The sequence below is a fragment of the Cupressus sempervirens genome, chromosome 3 (genome assembly GCF_028749045.1).
Source record: "Cupressus sempervirens isolate cs-2001-9-10 chromosome 3, ASM2874904v1, whole genome shotgun sequence".
Taxonomy (NCBI): domain Eukaryota; kingdom Viridiplantae; phylum Streptophyta; class Pinopsida; order Cupressales; family Cupressaceae; genus Cupressus; species Cupressus sempervirens.
The window spans coordinates 747,786,751-747,809,967 of record NC_143120.1 but is presented as its reverse complement, the minus strand read 5'-3'; the positions used below and the strand labels follow the sequence as shown (position 1 = coordinate 747,809,967).

General features: G+C 33.8%; 1 protein-coding gene across 1 annotated transcript in view; it reads right to left on the bottom strand.

The window, feature by feature from the left end:
- LOC149568978 (peroxisomal acyl-coenzyme A oxidase 1-like) overlaps window positions 1–23,217 on the bottom strand; it is a 233,966-nt gene that overhangs the window by 128,586 nt on the left and 82,163 nt on the right. The window contains exons 4-9 of the mRNA XM_089821796.1: window positions 22,917–23,126; window positions 22,717–22,801; window positions 22,443–22,605; window positions 21,749–21,947; window positions 21,369–21,566; window positions 2,844–2,975 (exon numbers count right to left, since the gene is read on the bottom strand). Of these exons, the coding sequence (XP_089677922.1) occupies window positions 2,844–2,975; window positions 21,369–21,566; window positions 21,749–21,947; window positions 22,443–22,605; window positions 22,717–22,801; window positions 22,917–23,126 (987 nt within the window). The remainder of the gene's footprint in view (window positions 1–2,843; window positions 2,976–21,368; window positions 21,567–21,748; window positions 21,948–22,442; window positions 22,606–22,716; window positions 22,802–22,916; window positions 23,127–23,217) is intronic.

Sequence of the window (23,217 nt, the reverse complement as noted above, 5' to 3'; positions counted from 1 at the left end):
TGTTTTCTTGATTATAAAATCTTGGGTTCATGAAGATGAAATAAAATAAAATAGAATACTTAACATTAGTTGAATGCCAAACTGACATCTTCATTTGCTTCATTCTATTTTAAATTGTTTTCTTTTACAACATTGACTTTTATATAATATATTAAAAATGCTAAAATAGTAAATATATAAATATAAATCTTGGATGATGGGCCAAAAGAGACATTACTCTCCATCGATCTCTTTGTCCATCGGTCATGTCAAAATCATGTTTCTTATATTTTATTTGGTTTTGGGCATAAATAATTGTGAAATGAGAGAAGGTCCTAGCTTATTAAGTTCTCTTAATATACTTTCTTTTACCTTTATTCAAGACATTGATAAAGGAAGGGGTCAATATCATGTTGACCCAAGTTTGTTGACCCAAGTTTGTTCTCATTTTTGTTTTATAAATATTCCCCTTTGTTTAAATGCACCATATAGAAAGCATTTAATAGTTTTTAAATTAAGTTGCGCATTTCAAAATGTATGGGTTCTCACGCCAGGTACAAGCACATGTCCCAATTAAAATCTCCATATAACTTGAAATTAAGAATTGTTTTTTTTTTGGCTGGTATCCCAATTATTTTTATTTGTTTCTTTGAAAAAACATGCATTTGTTGTAAAACACTTTACCTTGCATGATTTGTTGCTGGTCTTTTCTTTAAAAGACTTTTTTTTAAATAGATTTCCTACTCATGTGGGAAGGGGGAAACGAGCTCCACCTTTGGTTGAACCGTGCACTTTTTCCTATTTGTGCTATTATACTTTTCTCTGGAAATAATATGCAAGGGTTTTTTATTTTATTTTACTTTTTTTGATGGGTAAGAGGCTGAAGCCAAGAATAATTATTATTATTGTGTGTTGTGATTAATTATTATTATATATTAAACTTGAGTAGACTCGAACCCAAGACCTCCTAGGTAAGAGGCTCACAATTTACTGTTGTGTTGTAGGCTTTTGCCTTTAAATTTAATTTTATTATTATTTAGTATGTTTGATTATTCTTTGGTTATATTTTATTGTTGTTTAGACTATATTTATATTAAGTAATTATTATTATTATCTTTTTGATTAGTAAGAGGCCGAAGCCAAGATTAATTATTATTATGCATTTACTATTACTACTATTTATTAAGATCAAGTAGAGTCAAACTCAAGACCTCCCAGATAAAAGGCTCACAATTTACCGTTGTGTTGTAGGCTCTTGCCTATATTAAGTAATTATTATTATTTAGTAATAATTATATATATTTAAGTACTTGCCTAATTATTTATTTTAATTATTAAATTTTAATTTCTAATTAGGCAAGAGCCTACAACACAATGGTAAATTGTGAGCCTCTTGTTTTTTAAATCCTCATCACCTAACATAGAGTGGATCAGCTAACATAGAGCAGATCAGGTAGGCATATAAATGATATTGATTTATTTTAGTTCTTCCCTAATAGATAATTGGTCCTAAATTCAATCCACCCATGCATTTATTTACCTATACCTCACTATTTTAAGGGGAGATTAGGATTTGGCTAGGGTTTATAGGTGCTGCGACCAGAGTTGTGAAGGCTGCCACTAGGGTTTAGGATGGGGCGTGACAGTCTGCCTTTCCCAAGATTGTTGTCTTCAAGAAATATAGGTTTGTATGAGCTGAATAGATCAACCCTTGGAAATTTATATGCCTTATTTAATTTGGTTGACCCAATGTTGATAATTGGCAAGGCCTATGATTAAAAACAAGTTCACTCTCGTAGTATCAGTGTAGAAACTGCTTTCGTTGGTCTAACCTTACACAGTTTCATATAAATATTATTTTAATTCAAAGTAGGGAAGTGAAATAACCATAATGAAAGATTAGGAGCATGATCCATATCCATGACTTTAAATGCAACATTCTCTGACATCATCTCTTTCTCGTATACTTAATCTAAAAGATTCCAAACATGTTACCAAATGCTTCTCTCCTACTTTTGAGCAATTCAGAATTCATGGGGTAGTTGTTATAAGATCATTACTTGTTCTAGTGTTCTCATTTGTTTTATTTTTTCATTGCTTCTTGAGAAGTCCACCTTTCCTAAACAAAACCCTTCGTTGTGCTGAGTTTCCCTTCAGGATCTTTCTTGTATTTTTCTTGCAAGTGATGGTGGGTGATTTTGAGGCCCTTGATGGGTTAGGCTTATGCCATTTGGATGTACTGGATTTCTTTGGATGAATAAATTAGAACCCCTTTGATTCAAAAAAAAAAACATTAAAGGTAGTTTATTTTGAAAACCCAAGAAAAGCAATAGTTCAGCCCAAAAAAGAGTTTTTTGCCAGTCTTTACTTGAAATCGTATTTTGATATACATATTTTCAGTAAAATGAGCTAACTGAAATGATTAATGAAGATTCCAACCCATGATTGTACATGTACTGGGTGCTCATCATTCTCTCTGAGCTTTATTACTTAGAAACATCTTACTGGAAATAGGACTTCATGCAGACCAATTACTTAGAAACAACATCTTACTGTAAATGGGACTTCATGGAAACCAATTACTAGGTGATTTGGGGAAAATTGATCACCCTGTTTTCAAGGCCATGCAACTCAAAAATGCTCTAGAAACATCTTAAGCTGAACAAATTTATCTTAGACACAAAAATGAATCAAGGAATCAAGCAAATGATTGAGAAATAAAAAAGTTAGTAAACAATGTTTACAATGCAAAAGAAAGTTTCAATGGTCCTTTCTAGTAACACTTTCCATACCCAGTAAACAGAATATATAAAGATGCAAACAAATAATGGTGGGAGAAAATAATAAGTTGAAAGTAACTTTACCTGTTTATATAGAAGTGTATTGTCACCCTCATAGGTGCAGGCAGGTATATACGCTGCAAACAGCTCAGGCAGACCACTAGAACACAGGTAACCATGTCCCCCACATGCTTTCCTGCATTTTTCAATTGCCTCCTAATGCAGTTCAAGTTGATACGTCAACGTCATTAATAAGAAGTTCCATGTCAGAGTAAGAGGTTGAATGACAAATTACAAGGTTTAATGTCTAAGTGGCATGATCAAACATAGGTAAGAACTTTCTAAGGAAAAATGATTTTTTACAATTAGCTGTGAACAAATTAAGTTTAAAACATGTAATGTTTTACAATTGAAATATCATCTTTAAAGTATCAAATGAAAATTAGAAAAAAACATAAAGATTAGAAATTAAACGATGAGTCTGTTAACCAAAAATCCATAGACATCATTACCTAAAGTAAGAAGATAACAAAAATTATTAATGTAGATTTAAATCCTCAACAAGGGATATATGCCACTGCGAAAAAGATAAGAGACTCCTCCAAGAATTTTCACGATTTCTCCTACATCTATTATAAATCTCAATTCTCAACAAAAAAACTTTTTGTTTCTCATTACTGAGTGCTCTTTATTTGAAATTAGAAAAAAAAATTATGGAACATCTTACAATTTAAAAAATCACCCTATAGAATCAAAAATAAATTAGAGAAAATGGTGTATATGAGAAATTAAACAATGAGGTAATGAACCAAATATATTATTACACAAATCAAGATAACATAGGAAGTTATTGATGTGGATTTAAATCCTCGACAACAGTTATATGCCACTGCAAAGTGGATAAAGATTCCTACAAGAATATCAATGTTTTCTCTTACATCTATTCTTAATCCCCACAAATTTAGTTTTTTGTCTCATTACTGGTGGTGCTCTTTATTGGACCATCACAAATAAGGTGTTTTATTTAACTAAAAGCTTCACAAGTTTAACTCATTTCTAAAGAGGAACAAGTCTCAAAAGTATGAGAAACATCATGAATATTTTGCATCTTCTAAACTCTTTCTGCTATATGGAGATTCCCAGAAACAAGTGTGAATTGTCTTAGAATCAACAATAATTGATAAACTCCATTATCCACTGTTATTGGTGGACAAGCCGGTTTTCAATAATTGAACATAAACCATACAGTCTGATTAATGCTCCAGCTTTAGTATGATGATTAATAGCATTCTCAAATTGCATTATGAATTTGTAGCATTTTATGAAGGAATGAAATAGCATAATTGAGACGGATAGTCTGTCATAGAAGGTTGCAGAAAATCCCAAGAAGGGATAGGGAAGTAAAACTTAAAGAACGTGGATAAGCATCTATGAATTAAGGAGTTACTGTCTAGTAAAAATTCTGTAATTGGTTTTTTTGGCAGACCTCTCCCTAGTAGCAGCAACACTGGCCAGATTTTGGCCAGTCATAACCATTTGTTATTTATAGCAATTCTAATGTTGGTTGCAGCAGTTCTGGAGTAAATGATAAGTAAACTATAAAACTTGAATATGTACGTTATTCCAGGGAATCACTTGCTGAAAATATACAGATATACTTATGCAAAAACTACTTTACCATCACGAGAAAAAGGGTCTAAAAATAAGAGTTGGGTATCTAGCAATATCGTTGAGCAACAGTTACTATAATATGATAACACATAGGGTTGGAAGAGAAAAATGTGTCACAAATGTATTATCAATAGCATATATAACATAAATGGTGTAATAGTGCAAAATAGTTTGAAATATTTAAGAGGACAAGCAGTTCCAGCACAAGTTCTGTCTAGTAAATCATGGTATCGATAATGTTTGATTGAAGATTAAACCATGACAAGAAAAAGCTACACATTCTATAACAAAATTAAAGCATATAATATTTGGCAAGGTAAAAAGGAAATGAAAGAAGGAAGAAAGGAGCAAATTGTGCTAATATCCATGAGTTGGCTAAGGAAGCACAACGGGGCTTAGAAGTGCAACAAGATAAAATAGCTAATCATGATAGCCAAAAGAAACTCTAGCAAACATGTCTAATACATCTAAATCTAAAAATGGGAAGCAATGAAACCATTTAACAAGATTGGGGGTTGAAGAGATAACCTTTGGTCATTTCAAAATATTTAAATCCACATAATAAAACAAAATTGTTAAAGGAAGACACTTTGTAAAAAGGACTGCTGGTGGAGCCAAGGGAAGGGCCCAGGCCAACACAGAACAAGCATCTACTCTACATTAGAGTCATGTGATGAAGTAGAGATAATGTCCTTTCCAATTTTCCATAATATTATGCTTGTATAAAGTTAATTTACTTGCAATAATTTAAAAAACCTTTTCTACCATTCAATTAGCATGAACTGAATAACGCACGCACAAAAACATTGGTAATTAAAGATCAACTAATGAAAGAAAACATTCAATAGAAAATTTATATAATTAATTATCCTAGATACCCTAATGTCGGCAAAACCAATTTGAAAGATGTCCTTGGAAACTTTCTTAAGCTCAATCATGAAAGAAAAATGTGGTTGTGGCACCTGCTGAGCAAGAGAAAGAGATACTTTGCCATGGAATTACAATCTTCTTGCACTACCATTATATTACTCACCTTTGAACTCTCAGGAACATGGGGACAATCGAAGCAATAATTTCAATTAAAAGCCATTTTGCACAAATCCTTTAAACATAGGACTCAATGACATGACATTTCTTTGAGCCAAACTATCAAGGAGTCCTCATCTCCTCTGTATGTCTAAACATTTTGAAAATAAGTCCATAAGGGAAGTCACATTGACGAAATCTTAGAAAAAATAGTCTTTTACTAGGATTTGATGCATGACCCTGTCCTGCTTTAAAGCTCCTACATTTGAAGAGGTTGACATTGTTAAGATAAAATTTATTTAGTCTTAGAAAAAATAGTCTTTTACTAGGATTTGATGCATGACCCTGTCCTGCTTTAAAGCTCCATCATTTGAAGAGGTTGACATTGTTAAGATAAAATTTATTTAGTCTCACTTTATATCTGTCAATGGCATTTTCTTATAGGTTACCAAGGTGTCATTTTAATAATCACGCTTTGTGCATATCCTACATCAATGACATCCCAGAGAACAATATCTCTTTCAGGCATTTTGTCAAACAGCTCTTTTACCTTGCGTATGCTCCCACATCCATGTCTATCTAGGCTTTTTCAATTTAGGCATCAAGAAAAAATTCACTTGTGATTATGCTTTAATGGAGGTCCATAACCTTGCTTCAAAACTCCATTGTCAGAATGCAAACTTAGGATACATCGATTTCAGGAATTTGACTTTTTGCTAGCCGTTTGCATTTCCTTGAAAATTGTGAATCCATTGTCAAGGATTTTCATCAAATAATTGATCCTATTGATGTTTGTTTTATGACCTACCAACAATAGAACAAAATATCAAGATGTCTTATCCTCTCTTGAACAGAGTCCTATGTGTGCTAAGATTTATCAAAAGATTATACGAGTGACTCGATGGTTCCTTTCATGTGAGGTCTTGATCATGGATAAGTTCAATGGTTGATGTGATTTTATGATAAGCACAAGGCCTTATGTTATATTGCCCAAGTAGATTTCAAATCATACTGGACATGGAAGCTATCAAAGGATATTGCAGTAAAATACTCTTTTCCTTTTTCTTTTTTTCTTTTTTAATTTCGGGGGGGGATCTAGGAATATGTGAAAAGAAAAGGGAAAGGATTTAGGAATTCTATTCTAATCCCAGGGTAATGACAACAACGAGAACCCATGCAATCTGCAAGGGTAGATGATTTTCATATAACAACAAGCATCATGAAAACAACAAAGTATACTGAATTATAGAAGTTAAGCATCCATAAAACTAGTTTCAAGATAACTTTGCATAACAATTACAATCAATAAACCTTCAAAAGTATGAACACAAGAATTCATTAAAACACCATATTCTCCATTGATATCTAAAAACTTGATCTATCTAATCTAAATTATAGATCCACGAAAAAAGGAAAGCCTCGAGAGTCAAGACACATCAAATGATCACCAAGCTTCAATGAAAATTTTATTGTCTCAATAGCTCTTAGCAACAATCACATAATTCCATGGCTTACAAATGAGAAATGAGGCCTTTATATAGTTCCTTGAATACAATGAGTGGCCTGGATCAAAACAATAACCGATGGAAAAGATTTTTCCATACCATCCCTAATTAGGGTTAGGGAAAAGAAAGAATGAATCTACACTAATGAAAGGAATTACATTGACCAATCAAAAGGAAGACCCCTCCCCCTCCTGGGGCAGCCCCCCGCCTCCATCATCCCCACCAACTGTGTCGCTCACACCTCCTTTTGCTTTGTCAAAAAAAATCGTGATCTTTTCCTCCACCACCTTAGACAGCTCCTCCCCCATGACTCTTACACTATTCTTGTGGACGTGCCCTTCATGTTTTGCTAGCTCTCTTCCCTAATTTGGGAGTCTTCCGTCCTTTCCATCCCCAGTCACACCTACACCCTTTTCTACTACACTACCCCTTGGGTAGTAGTACTTGTCCTCTAAATTAGTGGTTCAATGAGGATTCCAAGTCCTTTCACTACTTGATTCTCTCTTCTTTCTTTAGCTCCTCCCCTAGGCTTACGTAGTTGAAGCTTGACTACCACCACCTTCTTTGCCATAAGAAGCATAGTTTTATTGCTATGTAGTGTAGATCTCTTTGTGCCTCTCTTCTTAGGCCTCCGCCACATTTTCTCCCACACCTCCACTCCTTATGAGGTCTTTGAACAACCCTCGCTTTGCCTCGACCCCCCTCCCATCTACCACCTCTTCACCTTCTCCAACCTCAATGGGGCCGTCAGATTTATGAGCAGCAACAGATGTGGGGATGACGAAGGATTCCAAGGGGAGCTCTTCAAGCTTAGTTTCACAGTTCTTTGATCCTTTATCACAGTGCTCTTTAACAAGGTTGTTTATACTAGCGTTCCTAACTCTGGGTTGTAGCACATCATCCATCTAATTCATAAGACTGGGTCAGTTTTGGACCACAACAACGACAAGACTATCATGATTGGGCATACTTTTGCCAAACTCTATACCATAGTGTTGAACAATATTGTTTCAAGGGAGCTTGATTTTTGACATTGTCAAGCTAGGGGGAACGTTGGTTTCCGCACTGATTTCCGAAACATGGATCATATTCTAACTTGGTGGACTATCATTGAGTAGGCAAAAAATCACTCAACGAAGTTCTACTATTGCTTTGTAGATTTTTGCAAAGCCTTTGACTATGTTCCTTGGACGACTCTCTTCTAGAGACATCGGGCTTTCAAAGGCCCTTCTGGCATCTATCATGAGGCTTTACAAGTGTGTGGTTTGCAAGTTTAGGACTCAACAAGACTATTCAAATCCTATTCAAAACACCACAGGGGTGAAGCAGGGTTGCTCTCACTTCCCCACTCTCTTTGGCGTTTACATTGATAAGTTGGAGTTCTTCCTTCAAGATATGTTATGGAACTGAGTCACTGATGGAGATGTTATGAAACATTGTTTACAATATTGGGCATATTACTTTGAAAAAGAGGAATTGGGACCTGTTCTATACAACTAAGAACTAGGATTACTCTAAAACTGAAAGATGTTATTTTCGTACCTAGCATAAAAAGGAATCTAGTATCCATCTCTAGACTTGCAAATGAAGAGTATCAAGTCACCTTTAATTAAGACAAGGTTTTGTACTGGCCCAAAAACTCTAACCTCAAGAATGCTGTCACCATAGGGTCTAGAGATGGAACCCTATAAAAACTGTGTAACATCCAAAAGTAAGCCCTAAATCATGAAGTAACAAACCCTAATGAAATATGGCATAGAAGGCTCGAGCATATTGGATTTAGTACACTACCAAACATAGAAAAACTCACCACTGGAACACCTAACTTAAATTCAGACCATATAGGAATTTGTAAAGGGTGTTCTCTAGAAAAGAATGTAAAAATACCTTTTACTCAGAGCGAACACAAATCTAAATTAGTTCTGGAACTAGTCCACACTGATTTATGTGGACCTATGCCAACTTGTCTTTAACAATAGTGGTACTTTGTGCAAAACCAGATTGAGGATTATTGGGAGCACTCCTAGGAATGATCCTTACAGGAGCATCATTCAAACTTTCCAACAATGTATCTTTGATTTTTGGAGTTTTCATCAGCTCAAACAATAGTAACCTCACTTTTATCCTCTTTAATTCTTCCAAGTCATAAGAGCTCAGCCTCTTTAACTCCTCCCTGGGAGGATTTTCTTTTTGTCATTGTTCTCCTTGCTAAATAGCAGGTTGTGCACTAAGATGCCCTCTGTCGTTTTGTAAGGAATTTGTCATAGGAGGTTCTCTTCTTTATCTTTGAGAATTAGATGGTTATCAATACTCGGGTGAGACTCAAAAGGACTCAAAATCGCTCACATAAGGATGCAAAGGTGTTGAAAATTTATTTGAAGGAGTCAAGGTCATTAATGGCTCATGATTTTTGCAATTCCTCTAATAAGTTTTTGGTGCAACATTCCCATATGTCAACTAAAATGCTTGAACTTCTCTCATTCCTTCTACTAGGAAGTCGTTGTAGAGTGGGGGAAAACAAACCCATCCTATGTAGTGGTTCATTCTGGAATACAAGTGGAGGTTAATTTTCTGGTGGGACTTGATAATGTGGCATCTCCACGATGTCGATGGTAAATTATTTATTATCTTGCACTGGCATATAATCTTGAGGTTTAGGAGGAAACTTGAAATAATCAAAGACAACTACATCATCATATCTAAGTGCAAGTACTAGCTCATACATCATACGTGGAGGGTTTCCAAGTGCAATAGCATTTCTTACTTCTCCCTTCAAAATATCAGTAGCCCTCTAAAATTTTCAACATTGTAGTTTGGAATGCTGATTTATTCCATGCAACCAACACCATTTGGAAAACCTTGCTTCTGCTAGGAAGAATTTTTTGGCAGGTTGTCTTTCAAAAGCCAAAGGATTATCTAATGGTGAAGGAACACTGCCATTATTTGGATTTGTGTTCCACAATCTTTTCTAGTACCTTAATTGTTGTTACGGTAGCCGTAATAGTTATCTTGATGACATTGATTGTTGTTTTCCTATCCTTGTATTGTCTTGAGATCCTTGATGATTTCCATGTTGCACAAGTGGATTCCCTTGATATCCTCGATTGTTAGCCTAATGTAACTGATTATTCCTTAGTGAATTCTACAACTAATTATACTCATTTCTGAGGTAAGTAACCTCAATGGAAAACTTCTAAACTTCTAATCTTTCATCTTATCACTTTCTTCTTGAGTCCTTGTTGACAACGTTGTCTTCGGATAAGATAAGACATTATTATTAGGGTTTTCAATAGGGGATGGGACAATAGATGACCACATATGTGATTTATTCTTGCTGAGCTGAAGTAGATTTGTTTTAACATTAACCCTTCCCACTCCATATTGTCATTTGTCACCATGGTCTTTCTTTTAACTTGACTATTTTCTTTACCTCTGAAAAGAGTCTCCTTTAGGACTTGGAGCTTCATAATCTTCATGATGAACATCTTGCATACGTCATTCGTTGACTAATACATAACTAAACGATAGGACTTAGCAGTTGACAAGAAAGACAACAGAAAAGGCAGTTATCATAAATCTCTAAAGTCTAAACCAGCTTTTTCATTATTATAAATCTCTAAGCCAATGATTGATTATCATTGAATTGTCATTGTACCATTAATATATTATCAGAACCATTATAATTTATAGTATAATCATAGTAGTGATAATATAGAAATTATGATTGATAAAATGCATTGAATATTGTTATATTTACTATTGTTTGGTCTATGTTTCTTAGGGGCAAATTATCTCTGTAAATTTGTCAATAATCTTCTATGATAGATTCCTTGCTGAAATTGCTGCCTTGGACTATTAATGATTGACAGCACATGTTTAAGAATTGATATTAACATAATAGTTAGGTTTGATTTTAATATTAAGAATTAATCATTATAATATCCAGAATTATACATAATAAAATATTACTTTTTTATTTTTTTTCATTTTATTATTATTCTTTATTAAATACTATTTCTAAAAGGAGACATTATTAATTTAGGGTTTTCAATAGGAGATGGGACAATAGATGACTACATATATGATTTATTCTCGCTGAGCTGAAGTAGATTTGTTGTAACATTAACCCTTCCCACTCCATATTGTCATTTGTCACCATGGTCTTTCTTCTAACTTGACTATTTTCTTTACGTCTGAAAAGAGTCTCCTTCAGGACTTAGAGCTTCATAATCTTCATGATGAACATCTTGCATACATCATTCGTGGACTAATACATAACTAAACGCTAGGACTTGGCAATTGACAAGAAAGACAACAAAAAAGGCATTGGTGACAAGAGTGATCTGACATTTAGCTACACATGATTGATGTTGATGTCTTTTAAGGGGAAGCAATTTCGGGATCTTGTAGCAATTTGGAGTACCATCAAGATCTTGGCTTCCTTGGGATGCTTTGGTGTAATGTCCCTTCACCTAGAAAGAAATTAATAAAGATCTCATAATATTAAACTATTACAAAAAAACAATTTAAATTCTAGATAAGAAAAATTAAATAAATATTAAAGACAAAAAGAAAGAAATAATATTTATTATTAAATATATAATTAATAATAATAATCAAAATATGTAACTATAATCTATTATTGAATGATTGTTAATACAATATAATATTCTTATATTATAATTACATAGAAATCTCTATTATCAAATACATAATCTACACTAAGAATATCGAATGAAACATTTAACACTTATCATCATCTAATTTCTAAATAAAGATTTATTCTTGAAAATATACAATCATAGACAATAGCTACCTACAAGAGTCACATCCCATCATCAAATCAGAGGGAGATATATAAAGAGAATGGACGAGCAGAAGAGGAAATTTATCGGAGAACACAAAAACTATATATTATCAAGCATTTAAAATTGAGAAGAGAAAAACAAAAATAGTGGTAGGCCACATCATGTAACATATTAAGAAGGGAGGTCGAACAAGCTCAAGGATTATGAGGAATATGATAGGCAATAAGGATAAAAAGAATTGGACATTTGCAAATGACGTTACCAGAGGAGCAACCAAGGGTTCGATGGGAAAATCATAGAGAGTGAGTGCAAATGCTTTAAAAATACTCAGACGACAAGGAAGAATCACCTTTAGAGAAAAAGAGGCAAATATGATTAGAAGAATGGCATCAGTAAATACAACACAAACATTACAATGATCCAAACATTTTATACTCAGTAAGAGCAACGACCTAAGGCATAGCAGTTATGAAGTATTTATTGCAAATTAGTGATCACATCTTGAGCACATAAATAGAATATAAATTAGAGCCTATAGTATGAATTCAAGTTGCAAGAACTTGGGTATCAATCTAACATAGTAACAGAACACTCCAAACAATATTACATACCATTTAGTTAAAACATCATACTAAACACCACAAGCTACTCTAGCATAGATGAAAAATTAATCATATTCAGGAAATAGTGAATAATAACGAAGTCACGATAAGAGTAATACTCAATAGCCATGTCAGATATGTTGTCCTACATTTTGAAATCACAAAATGCAGGTAACAGTACGAAACCTTTTCAAACTAGTTTCACATCTCTCTAAGTTGAATTTGGTATTCAATTGTTTAATGTTGAATTTATATATCAAATCATTTTACTGAAGGCTTTCGTCAAATCTTTTTCATTTTGCTTTCTATCGAGCCTTTGCTTGATTTTTGAGGCCTTCATTGTCTTTTTATTTTCTTTCGAGTTTGTCTTTGTTGGTTTTTAGTCCTTTGGTCTTGCTCAAATCATGGCTTTTAGTTTCCCCTTTGATTTGATCCAACCTAAAGCTCAATCGGAGTTGTCAGTCAAACGATATGGTCGTTTTAGTGCCCAAAAAGTGGACCTTTTCTATGCAACAACACAAATTAAAAATACCATGTTATATTTTTAATTTGACATTCACTTTTTTGAAAAATATAACTTAAATTCACTTTATGTTATGCTTTTAAGTTACTTTATCATTAAAGTTTTCACTTAAAGTAACTAACTTTATGTTATAATTTTAAGTTGAGTTATTTTTTTATTTTTCACTTAAAGTGACTATATTAACTATATAGTTCACTTTAATTTTTGATATTTAAATCAAATACTCATTTAAATGTTACTTTTTAAATGATATTTATATGTTATATTTTCAATATGATATGCAAATATGGTTTGTTCCATTAAAGTAACATTTTAATGAAATTAAATTGACATGTTTATTTAACCACTTTAAGTTATCAAAAGTGGACATTTTATATGCTATTACATGTAAAATCCATCAAAAGTGGACATTTTACATGCCATTGTATGTAAAGTTCAACTTAAAAGCATAAGGTCATCAAAAGTGGACCCTTTTGGTGCCATTGCATCTAAAGGTGAGTTTTATGACTTAAAATGTGCTATTGCAAAATGTGCTATTGCATCCAAAACATGAGCTTTCATTTAAAATATGCAGTTCATCCCAAAAGGTGCGGTTTTCACCAAATGCATACCTCCCAAAAGGTGCAATTTGCATCATAAGGAGTTTTTAAAACATGCATTGCCTCCCAAAAGGTGCGATTTGCATCTTATGCATATTTTAAAACATGTTATGGACACCAAAAGGTGCAATTTGCACTAAGTTCATGTATTTGCTCCCAAGAAACCCGATTTTGGAAGAACACATGCAAAGAGCCTCCAAGAACCCGATTTTGAAGATTGTGAAAGATTTACTTAATGGTTTTTCACAAAATCTTCTCTAATAGGATCATTTTTGCTTAGCCATGGATTTTCCAACATTGAAAATGAATTCATCTTGCTGAAAAACATTTTTCCAAGCTCCCTCCAAGGGCACGTTTAAAAATTCCAAAATGCATCGTTTTTAGCTCACGTTTTTGCCCAAGGACAAACCGATTTGGTCTTTTTTGGTGTTCACATTGCATGAAAAACGTTTTGATCTCACATCTTGAGAAAAACGTTTTTGCCAAAAAAATGTCCCATAGCATGTGCATGTAAAAAATGTTGGATTTTGGAGCAATAATAGGGCACGTTTTTGCCATCTCCCACTAGAACGCCTTATTTTCTGCCTTCTCCATTTCAATTTGCAAAGTTTGAAAGATTCAAAGTGTTTTTTGAAGAAGTTTTCAACATTTGAGCATTTCCCTCCACCAATTTTGGCACTTAATCTTCATGTAAGTGGACAATTTCTTCCTTGCTATTTAATTTGTGTTTGTCTTGCTGATTTTATGCACATTATTGCTTGATGATAGCCACTTGTTGAAATTCATACCATGGAAAGTGCATTTTTCCTTCAAAAATAAAGAATTGTTCATTTTAATGTTTTTGGATTTTCCCCAAACTCCAAATTCGAAATTGTGTGTTGAAGTGCTTTGGATATTGACATGTGTGAGTCATTTTCCAAAGGCACAGTTTTCTTTTGAAGTTTTTGTGTTTTGTGTGCTTGCTTTCCAATTTTCTCCACTTTGGAGAAATTACAAGTTCTTTCCCAAGAACTTGTTCCACTTCATACAAAAGCATCATCACGTTTCACTTCCATCTTCCATGTCACAACACTTCACATCTCATCCGACAAATGCGATTACATGTTTTCCATCTCATTCACCATTCGCACATGCATGTAATCCCATTTTCCACTTTTATTTTCACTCATCTCACTTTTTGCATTCACTCGCACGATGTGATTACACGAAAAGCCATACATGTAATTGCATCTTAAAACCCCCGATTTTGACTTAAAGTGACTTTTTGAAAAGTCAAAAAGATGTAATTTTCATCTTCCATGTACTATGACTTCACCTTTTCACCAAAGATGACTATAAAGTTTATTATCCCTCTTCCATGTTCTATTTCCATCTCTCCATATGCATTCGTGTCTTCATGAGCAAATACATGTTTCCGCATTTTTTCATGCTTTGTACCTCATCCTCCATTCGCACTTACATGTAAAAGTTCATCCTTCACCTGCTTTCACATCACATCTCATCCTTCATCCCTTGTTACATGTGACATGTAATCATTTTCTTGCAATAATGCCTTGAAAACCCTTAGTCACATTTGAAAATCAGCAATCTTCATTCACACACATTTACACATTCCCATGCGTTCCACCTTCACACATTTTCATTTCATTTCATTCCATCTTCCATTTTCCAACATCATGACACTTCATTCTGCATTCCATTCACATTTCATCTTCTTTCACTGCATATGCATATGATTTCCTTTTGAGATCATTTCATCGAATCTACGAAGTCTCCAATCCGTTTTCAAATCTTTGTTTATCGCAAATCAACTGGTATGGCGATTCCTTCTGATGATGTGTTTATGTTTTGAGATTTTTGTGTTACAGCACAAGCGCAATAAATGCCCTCACATCAAAATCAAAATCCAAAGGCAAGATGAAATATCAATTTCATAAAGAGTTGGCTTATGCAATTCCATCATCAGTCGTATCTGTTCTTAATAATGTAATGGACACAATGATCGGTCATGCGGGCATGGCTGATTTTCTACAAAGAGTTTAAACTCCTGTTGGCCGTGAGATGAAGCACATCAAAAGAACTCACATTCACTTGGTGTCTGCATTTCCTATGGCTGTCATGGAACCTGATTTCATTCTTGGATGTGCAAGATGCTTTAGTCCAAAATCAAAGACTATCAAGGGCACTGATGATAAGGTTGTCATTAGCCTTGATCCAAAGGTCATTGAGTAGATCTTCAAAGTACTATAAAGTACATAAAGCAGACTGTGAAGATCTAACCAAAGAATCATCTATGGCAAGCTGGAATGAGAAGAAAGGTGATTATCAGAAATATGTTAACCAATACTAGTGAGACAATAAGAGGAATAACTTCTCAAGATGGCCAAAGACCGTTCATCGGTCTAACTTCAAACAAGAGTCCAAAGACCTCATCATTCTACTCAACAGAGTTTGTGGTCTCAAAGATTCTAATGATTTCGAGCCATGGATGTACAAGTTCAGCTTCCAAATCATGAAAAACAGAGAACACATCTTTTATGGAGAGCTGATTAGCACTGCGCTTTGCTAGCAATTACTCAACGTAAGAACTTCAACACCTTTTTACATGAACTCTTACCTCGTCTACATTGTTGTTGCCATGGGATCTTTCTCTGGTCTCTAAACCAAAGGAGATCGTCTTCAAATTCCAATTTGGGATTACTGTGACCAAATCACTCTTACTAATACTAAATTCCATTACAGAAGAGTCCAAGATGCTTTCTTTGGGCATTTCCGGTGCTTATTCGATAGATAGTTATCCATCAACAGAGTATCTGATGCAACATGGAAAAAGGCGAATCAATGCGGTTGTATTTTCATTCAGTTTCCAACTTTTACATACTTAGGAGATGGGTATTTTAAAGGCGAATTGTATACCTTACCTAGGTATGCTACAGATAGAATCATCTTGATGGAGTTAGCTAGACAGCTTATGGAAGTGCAGAGTGATCAGCATATCATGCATAGGCCTGGTTTCAGTATTACTTCAGCCAAACCCTTGGCGATTGGTAACTATTCAATCAACTCCATTCACAAAGCAAAGAAAATAGAAGCAGAGTTGTAGTTGATCACCTTGAAGAAGTTCAAAGCCGAATTTGACTTTGATTATCAAGAAATGAATTCTCAAATGAAAAGGGCATTCACACACGTTCATCACATTAAGGATGTCTAGATTGATATGAGAATGGAGTTGGATATCATGAAGATGGACTGCTGTAGATTAACCTTGCAGCAAATAATCTATCTTAACATGCTAGAGATTCCTTTAGATTTCCAAGTTGAAGATGATGGCAAAATCCTTGATCTGGAGTTTCATCAAGCCGGTTTTGATAAGAGGTGTCATTTTCCTATTTAGTGGCAACAAAAAGAAGGTACATCTATCTTGGATAGATTTCAATCCATTTTGGTAAATACCAACAAATGGCTGAAAAATAAAGGCCTTAAAAGAATAAATCCTAAGATGGGTTTGGATTGTGGAAGCTTTGGCCCTCCTGGAAGGAAGTCACAACTAGAAATTACACGGAAAGATGATGCCTCCTATTCTAATGCTAAGGATTCTCTCAAATTCAAATGAAAGGGTGGAAAAGGATCTAAGTCATCTCGGATCTCTGAACCAGTTCAAGAATTAGAGGAAGAATTAGAAGACGAATTGGAGACAAAATTGGATGAAGAAGATACAGACAAAGAAGGGGAAGTCATGATCAAATCTCCCCCAAGGCCTGCACAAACTCACGCATCGTCCATACATGAAGCACCTTTTCTGGATTAAGTAGATGATGATGTGGATTCATTCTCCATTGTTTTCATGTCTTTTATTCTAGTCTAAGAAGTCAATACAAGGGCTCTTCCTACTTCTTCTGTTGCTCCTCTCATCCTCGCAAATGAACAATATGAGCATTTGGTAAATGTGTTCAAGGCTTTTTCAACTCTTACAAGTGGTCAAGTTTCCCAACTTGATACATCTTTGACGAGTTTTGAGCTTTTCATGACGGAGTCCTCTCAACATACTCATATGCCTTCAATTGTGCAAACTAAATCTTGCTCAATCACGATGGAAATACAATCTGGATCAATGCCACTGGTCTCTATTGTACTTGCTTCCACGGATGAAAGTTTGAGCTTGCTTGCATAGTTGAGCAAAATAACAACAAAAAGAAAAAAAATGGTCGTACCTCCGGATAATCTCCCTGTCAAGAAAACCAAAACCAAATCTTTGAAAGATAAGATTGTTTCAAGGATTTTGGTAGATTTGAATAAAACCAAATTTGTTGAAGTTGTTGAGCCCTTGGTGGACAAACCTGTTGAAGAACTTACTCGTTCTGATTACAAGTTTACTAAGGTTGAAATCGAGAAACAATCATGTCTGAGTTGTTTGCAAGATGCTCAAGATGCATTGGCTAATGTATCAAAAAGCAATCATGAACTATGGGAGAAGAAAAATCAACTCAAACAGGAGGTTTCTCGCCTGAACGAGGTCATTCGGCAACAATCTTCTCAAAGTGCAATTGTTATGTCTCAGACATCCAAAGAGAGTGTAATGTCCCGTTTTGGACATTTATTGATTTTGCTTTCTTATTTGTATATGTTTTATAGTATTCTGTATGATATCCCTTCCAGTATTTGATATTCTATATTTATACATATATTTCAAATAGTCGTGTCCTTTCATTAATATTAATTATATTAATAGTTAGTTATGTTACATATTAATTATATTAAATCATATAGTCATAATAATAAGTTTTAGTTATTTCATAAAATATATTATATTATATTAATAAGGTTAATATAACATATATTATTTATATTAATAAACTTTATTATGTTACTTAATAATTATACCATATATTATTATTTTAATAATATATCAACTATTATATTATATTAATAATAATATAATTATATTAATTAATAAGGTTAGTTATAATAATGTCATAAAGAACATTATTTTAATACGTCAAGTATATATTATTATATTGTAATACATTTACTAATATAGTATTTTTATATTAAGATATATCTTATTATTTATTATATTAGATTATTATTATAATATGTTATTTATATGATATTATAATATAATATCATTATTAGTATACCTATTTGAATTATATGCTGAAATGGGGACATCACAAAGAGAAAGTTGATTGAAGCCACCAAGTCTTGGATAGGGGAAATCATCTCTGAAGGAGTTCAAGACATCACGGAGACATTTGCAGTTCTTAGGCGTGTCAAAAAGATGAATACAACGGAGCGAAAATTGATCTCTTCTTTGACTCAAGAAGCAGATGATTTGATGGAAATCCTCAATGATTGGGATGAGATGGCAAGATTTGATCTAGATGCCTTGGTCTCATGTGACATTCTTCTGTCACGTGAAATGTTCTTTAGATTTCAAAAACTTATTGGCTACAACGAAGAAACGTTGAGGAAGTTGATTACAAAGTTGCAGGCAACCCTTGGAGATTGTCAAGAAGTTGAAACAAGTGTTACTTGTGATTTGGAATAGATGGGATGCCAAGTTATTGATGAATCCAGTAATCTTATTGTAGTTGAACGAGTAAGCTCAGAATATACAATCAGGATCAATGCTGATTTGGATTATGAATATTTTGGTTCACACACAATGAAAAAGTTTGTCTTATATAAATCCTCAACAAAGCACTTGATAGATTCTCTGGCAACAAATTCCAAGATTGTACAATCAGTATATGCAGATGCAGTGAGGATCGAAGCCATATCAAAGACAATGGAAATTGTTGATCTTTCCATAGTGTGTGATGTCATCATCAAATTTAAGGCATTGAGAAACAATCTTTAAGATTGTTGTTTTTGTTTTTATTTCTGTTTTTAGGTCTAAGAGGATGCATTACATAAAAATTGTAATTACATGTAATGCAAGTTACATGTACTTGAAAAAATGTAATGCGAGTTGCATGTGCAATTACATGTAACCCTTTAATTTCTCTTCTAGTTAGACTAGGTCAAAGTTGGTTGAGTTGCTCCCACTTTTTTCTCAATCTTTTTCTCAACACCTATGCCTATATAAAAGAGTGTCCCCTCATTGTAAAAATCATCTTTTATTGTATGCAAGAGAGCTCTGGAGAGATTGTACCTGTAGAACTTTGTTTGTGTAGCACTATTTTGAGAGAAAAGTGAATACAAAGGAGCATTTGAGACTTAACTTTGATTAGGTGAGATTGTTACATGTGTTAATTATAAGCTTTTTCTATAATTCATCTAAGTTATCTTTGATTCATGTTATCTTGCATTCTTGGTAATTGAATATAAAAGAGTTAAGAAGCAATTGGAGCCGAAGCTTTGACTAGGAGCAATTGTGGAAATATATAGCTAGAAGCTTTGTCTGTAGCTTATATTTCTCTCTTAATTCGCAAAATAGTTAAGTTATTTTTACTTTTAGGAGTCTTTGTGCCCTAATTGTAAAGCTTTTCAATAAAGAAGTATGACCGGACTTAGAGCCAAACTAGTACGCTTTCAGCTAGCCTTTGAGTTAGTGTTAGTTTATTGGTATCACCGTTTCTAGCTTTTGATAGAAGTGTAGCTAGAGATTCACTCTACCCATTACTCGCTGCATGAGTAAGTGGATTCTTTCTTGAAAGATAAGAAGAAAAGATATTAGTAACACCCATTTTACAAAATCTCTCGACTTCTTTCTTACCTTGAGTTGATCCAAGGAATGGTGAGAAGGGGGAGCCTTCCCTTTAAGGTAGGAGATACTCTGTCTCACACGTTGTGGCTGGTCATCCTATTTTGTTACTGAATTTTTACCCAAAAACTGTCAGTTGCAAAATATCCACCCAACAAGATACTTAACAGTGGCAGTATAGGGGAGGACTAAATGTATAGATAGCGATACAAGAAAAGAGAAGTCTAAATAATAATAGAAATAGTGACACAATCACTATAGTGTGATTCCATCTTATATAACATAGCGCATAGAGATTGAAGATGTCCAGGAAACGCTAATCGATATAAGACAATAACCGACAATTAGAAATTGCTCTGAATTCAGTAGACACCCTGAATATAAATAACAGGCTGCCAACACAACATCACTTTTCTAATTCAGCATAGTACCAATTACATATGTATCCCAGAGTATTATCAATCTGATGGCATAACCAAGACAACTACACGTATTCATTCCTGATATAATAGTAATATTATATCAAGATTTCCATGAGATATATAGTAGTTATTCTAAATTTTGGAACTCTCGAATCACATTGGTCACACAATCAGACCCTTTTATAGATATAGAGGAATAGGTTATCAATTATTTACCTCAGATTGAAGATCAAATAACTATTAATAAAATAATTGGTTACAAGTTTGGATAGAAAAGAACTTTCTTGCAATTGGATAGTCTAAAATCTTATAAATCAAAAGTAGGGTCATTACATTTGTTAAGTGTCTCCTACGATGCTGAATTGTCTAGGGAAAAAGTTGTTAGCTTTTAACATGAGTCAAGCCAAAGATCAGAGGGGGGAAACAGAGAATGTGTGAGATCGTAGCAAAGTAGAATTTTAGAAGCATAGACAGAAACCAAAATAAGTAACATGCATTTAAGGAAAAAAAACTAATTTAATTTTCTTGAATTCAGCTGTTTTTATTACTATGATAGATGCTAAGCATTTCACTAAATAAATCTGTTTAGTAAGATAATCTATTATCAGTGGTGGTCATAAAGCTTAAGTAAAGAATTTTAGCAATACCTTTGACAGTCTCCATCTTACTTCAATTACTAAAGTTCATCATTTTCATGTGGCATTCCTTTATCGAAAACTCATACTTAGCAAAAGTCAGATAACTCACTGCAGTAACAGACGTTGTTATAGCTTTTAGTCCAGATGTGCATGCATGAATCTCTGCCAAAGCTGAAAAATTGTTGTTCTCAAATTGGGACATCACTTCTGAGTATAAGGTTTCCATCCATTGCCCTACAAAGCGAAAAGCATAAGCAGTTGCTAGTAAAGGAAATAACTTGTGTTGCTGGGTCATGTAGTCAAGCACCTGTCACAAACATCAGTAACTAATTGAAATTTTCAGAAGAAAACCCTTTGAAGCTAAAATTGCAAAACCATTCCAATGAGCTATAGCTAATAAGCAATCAATAAGAAGCATATTCATATGAGATATCACATCCCAAGAATAAATTTAAACGTTATCCTAGAGATGAGTGTAGGTTACCATACCTGTGTTTCTCTGTTAGCATTATTAATGGCAAACTGCCGCCTGACAGCACTGTACCTCACAGCTATTGTAACAGCACGTGAGAGTTCAACTGAAGCCTCCAAAAGGATGGTCTGGCGTGCGGCAATCATGCCTCCATATAATATTTGTTTGGGAACATCTTGATATACATATTTGCCTTCTCTTGTTACTACAGCCATCCTGTTTGAAAACAACTGAATTAGAATAGGAAGGTAATCAAATTATTATTTTAATAAGAACCAGCATCTTTAGATTATCTACAATGATTTAAATTACTAAGCCCTTTTGTTTTAAAAAGTTATCAGTGACTCTTGAACTAGCTTCAATGTTTAAAAAAACTCTGAAGGAAGATAACACAGAAAACATAAATCATATATGACAGCAGTGTCAGCAAATTCAACCTATTGCTACAGAATGAGAAAACTGAGGCATCTAAATCTTTATCCTTGAAGCATGGATTTCTATCTAGAAAAATTCTTATTGGCTTTAAATTAATAGATTATTGGTATCAAATATCAGAATCATTCAGAATATGCTGAAAATTCTATCAAAATTAATAGAAATTTCATTTTGTAAAGGTGGGAAAAACAGTTATTGCATAAAATCTTAAAAATACCATATCACCAGAAACCATCTTTTAGGATGCAAATCAGAAACTAGTGTATTATATAATACCGCATCAGCAAGTTTGTACGAGGTATTCGTGTATGATTAAAGCGCAAGAAACCATTATCCACTGTATTGTTTCCACCATTCCCAAACTTCTGACCAATATCACCAACTGTTATTGTTGTCAAAGGTATATGATCCTCCAAACTCCTTATTTGTACAATGAAAGCTGTCCTACATGTAAATGCTTAGTTAGACATCGGTACCATATACAGGATTTTAAGTACTTACATGCTAGCATTCTTTTTCACCATCGTGCTAAGAAATTAGACAAACATACCATGCACACCATAGTCCTTATCCAATATGAGGCGTGCATGAACTATTGCATGGGTTGCAACTTTACCCAAGCCTCCTGGCCACCACTACCAAGACATGTACTTAAGCCATAATGTTAATTTTGGGAAACATAAAAATAATAAAATAAGGTGATATTTCATGATTAAAGGAAAAATGCCAGTGAGATTTTTGAGTAATCACTTTTGTAGATGAAAGTGTTGGACTGTGCAAGATAAATTCATCAGCACATGGATCAAAAGTTGCTGTAGTTTCAAGCCCTTGCACATTAGAGCCATGTCCAAGTTCTGTCTGTGCATAGCAACCAATGATTGCCATGCTCGTTGCTAAAGGAAGCCACTTCTTTTGTTGTTCTGGAGTTGCCTGAGTCCTTAATACAGGGACAAACATATTCTGCAAAACAAAAAACAAAGGTCAACCTAAATTTACTAAGCTTCTAAAACTGTACAATAATAAATCTTATAACAAGAGATTATAGAGCCCC